The sequence below is a fragment of the Myotis brandtii genome, unplaced genomic scaffold (genome assembly GCF_000412655.1).
Source record: "Myotis brandtii unplaced genomic scaffold, ASM41265v1 scaffold1094, whole genome shotgun sequence".
NCBI lineage: Eukaryota > Metazoa > Chordata > Mammalia > Chiroptera > Vespertilionidae > Myotis > Myotis brandtii.
This window is the reverse complement of record NW_005353728.1, coordinates 79314-81953: the sequence shown is the minus strand read 5'-3', so window position 1 is coordinate 81953 and position 2640 is coordinate 79314. Positions and strand designations below refer to the sequence as shown.

The following is a 2640-nucleotide window of genomic DNA, read 5'->3' as shown; positions in this document are numbered from 1 at the left end:
CACGCCCGGAGCGCGGGACCCGCAGGTCCGACATCCCGCCACACCACGCACCGAGGGTCCGCTAATTCAGGGACTCCTCCCTGATGTCCCCGGCTCTCAGGCTCCTGGTCCAGCAGGCAGGGTCCTCCCCCGCCCCCCCAAGGCAGAGGGGGCGGGGCGGAGCCTGGCAGCGGGACCCCGAGTGGAACGGCCCCACCCTCCCCTCAGCACTGGGCGCCCTGCGACCACACTCCCGTCCCAGGAGCCAAGGTGGACCTCGCCCGCCCCTCCCGCCCCACAGAAGGAAGAGGCGGAGGCCATGCAGTAACATTCCCCTTTAATAGCCTGGCGGGACCTCCAGTGGTGGAGGAATGGGGTGGCGGGGCCCCAGCCACCCAGTCCCCTTGGCCACCCACCCCAGAGCCCAGAGTGGGAGGCTGTGCGGCACCCAGCGGGGGGCTAGACAAGCCAATTCATTTCCCATCGCTGAGCGGGTCGGGAGGAGGCAGCGCCGACCTTAATCACATGGTGGTTAAAAAAAAAATAACTAGGAGCCGGTGGCAGGAAGGGGAGGCAAGGCTAGGGCATGGAATGACCCCACCTGCTGCCCCAATCACTCCACCTGTGGCCCCCAATAAATATTTGTAGGGGACGCCGGGGCTGTGGCCCTGGCAGGGGTGGGTGTGCGCCGACCCTATTTCAGGCAGCGCTCAAAGTAGGTGGAGCCGATGTAGCCACCTCGCATGGAGCGCTGCACGTTCTGCTCAAACAGTCGCCGGTTGTTCTGCAGGACCTCAGCAGCTTCCTTGTTCAGTGGGTCTTCAGGGTTGGGCTCCTGTGGCCAGTATGAGTGGGGGGGTCAACGGGCCTGAGGGGCAGAGGCGCCCACCTCTCCAAGCCCTACCCACCGCCCCTACTCACCAAGAAGAGATACTGCAGGCCATAAATTATGGAGTTTATCGTAAGGACTGGCTTCCAGTCCTCTCTGTGGGCAGAGAGCATGAGGTTCAGGGGCCGGTGGGTGGGTGGCTGCCACAGGCCCTGCTGGGACTGGACAGGTCAGGCCCAGGGCACAGGACAGGGTGGCTCGGAGGCTGGGGGGAGGGCGCACACAGAGCAGCACAGGCCAGGGAGAAAGTCAAGGTCAAGCCACAAGGAAGAAAACAGAAATGAAGAGACACAGGGACACAGACCACAGCGGGAGGAAAGGGTTGGACACTGGTTCAGTGCGAGGCCGTGAGGGGCCTGGCCGGCAGGGCTGGGAGAGCAGGGAGGGCCGGGCCTTCACCTGAGGATGTTGAGGCAGACGTTGCCCTCGAGGTCGATGTTGGGATGATAGACCATCGTCTCACACTTCACCTTGGGGGGGTCGTGTGGGTAACCCTGGCCCACCTGGCTCCGGGAAGAGAGGGGAGGTGGAGAGGTGCCCAGCAGGGTCTGGGGGGGCCTCAGCCGTTGCCTCCTCAGCCCACCCGAGACTCACCTTAAAACTGAACACGAACTTCCCGCTCTTGTAGAAGCCCTGCAAGAAGGGAAGAGAGGAGGAAGGCCCTAGAGCGCGTCCTGCAGGGCCTGGCAGGTGAGCCAGGCCTCCCTCCTCAGGACGGGCCAGGGCCCAGCCAGTGCCTGGGTGTCGGGCGGGGTGTGTCCTCACCTCATCAGGACAGATAACCAGCTTGAAGTTGAGGAGGTCGTCCGGGTCTGAGAAGCTGATGTCACACGTCTTGGGCAAGTTCAGCTCGTTTATGTCTGGGTTCGTGCGGCAGAGAAGGGGAACAAAGAGAGGCAAGGAAGGGGGAGGAGAGAGGAGGGTGTTCAGCAGGACCCACGGTCCCTCCCGGACCCTGGGGCTCTGTCCCAGGCTGTGCCCACACCCCCAACCCTCTCCCTGTTCCCCTCCCCAGTCTGCAAGCAGGATCTTCTGGATCCACACACACACCCCAAACATGCAAATTCAAAGGTGCCTGTGGCCTAGCGTCTGCCCAGCGTAAACTCCAAGCCCTCTGGACCCACAGCCCCAAATCCCTTTACTCAACAGCTAGGCCCCCCAACCCAGCTCCTAGCAGCCCCCACTCCCAAGTGTTCCCCCAAAGCCTCTGACTGCCTCAAACCCTAGGATCCGCAGCCATAACCCATTATCTAGTGGACTCTGCTGGTCCCCACCTGTCCACCCAAACTCGAGGACCCTGCCCCTCATCCCCTGTATCACCCCCTCACCAATCCCGGGTCCCAACCATCCCTCCTCTCTTCTCTCTGCCTGTCACCCCAAACCCAGCTTCCTTTCTGACCCCCCGACCCGTGAGGCCCCGGCTTCCACCCTCTACCACTCCTGTCCGATCCTCTCTGGCACCCGCCAGCCCTGCCTCCTCCTCCTGTCACCCAAACTCTGACCACATGAATCCCAAACCCTGAAACCTACTCCCCCGTCTGACTCGCATGTTCCCGGGGACCCCAGCGCAGCCCACTGCTCTCCCCTCTCCTCTGCCTGCCATCCAGGTGCCTGCCTGACCCCCGCCCCAGTCCCCAATACCAGGCGCCCGGCTTTCTGAGCACCCCGAATGCCCCATCCGGTGCCCCCAATCCCTGAAACGCCGGTGACTGCATTACCCCACCGCTGGTCCATCACCCAGGCCCTGACCTCCGACCCCACCCCCCCCCGCG

The 2640-nt window shown here is 63.6% G+C and overlaps 1 protein-coding gene across 1 annotated transcript; it reads right to left on the bottom strand.

The window, feature by feature from the left end:
• Window positions 1–297: 297 nt before the first annotated feature.
• UBE2M (ubiquitin-conjugating enzyme E2M) lies at window positions 298–2578 on the bottom strand. The gene is made up of 5 exons (XM_005857278.2): window positions 1634–2578; window positions 1463–1501; window positions 1268–1371; window positions 901–964; window positions 298–814 (listed from the first exon to the last, which is right to left on the bottom strand). The coding sequence occupies exons 1-5, from the start codon at window positions 1925–1927 to the stop codon at window positions 674–676; spliced, it is 642 nt and encodes a 213-aa protein (XP_005857340.1). The 5' UTR covers window positions 1928–2578; the 3' UTR covers window positions 298–673.
• Window positions 2579–2640: the final 62 nt, after the last annotated feature.

What these genes read in the sequence shown, in the direction of transcription:
- UBE2M (XM_005857278.2), bottom strand. Translation starts at nt 1,927, where the DNA reads ATGTTTGGGGTGTGTGTGTGGATCCAGAAGATCCTGCTTGCAGACTGG. An exon ending in AGTTCGTGTTCAGTTTTAAG is followed by an intron (nt 1,372 to 1,462) that starts GTGAGTCTCGGG and finishes TCCCGGAGCCAG; the next exon opens with GTGGGCCAGGGTTACCCACA. An exon ending in GTCTGCCTCAACATCCTCAG is followed by an intron (nt 965 to 1,267) that starts GTGAAGGCCCGG and finishes CTCTGCCCACAG; the next exon opens with AGAGGACTGGAAGCCAGTCC.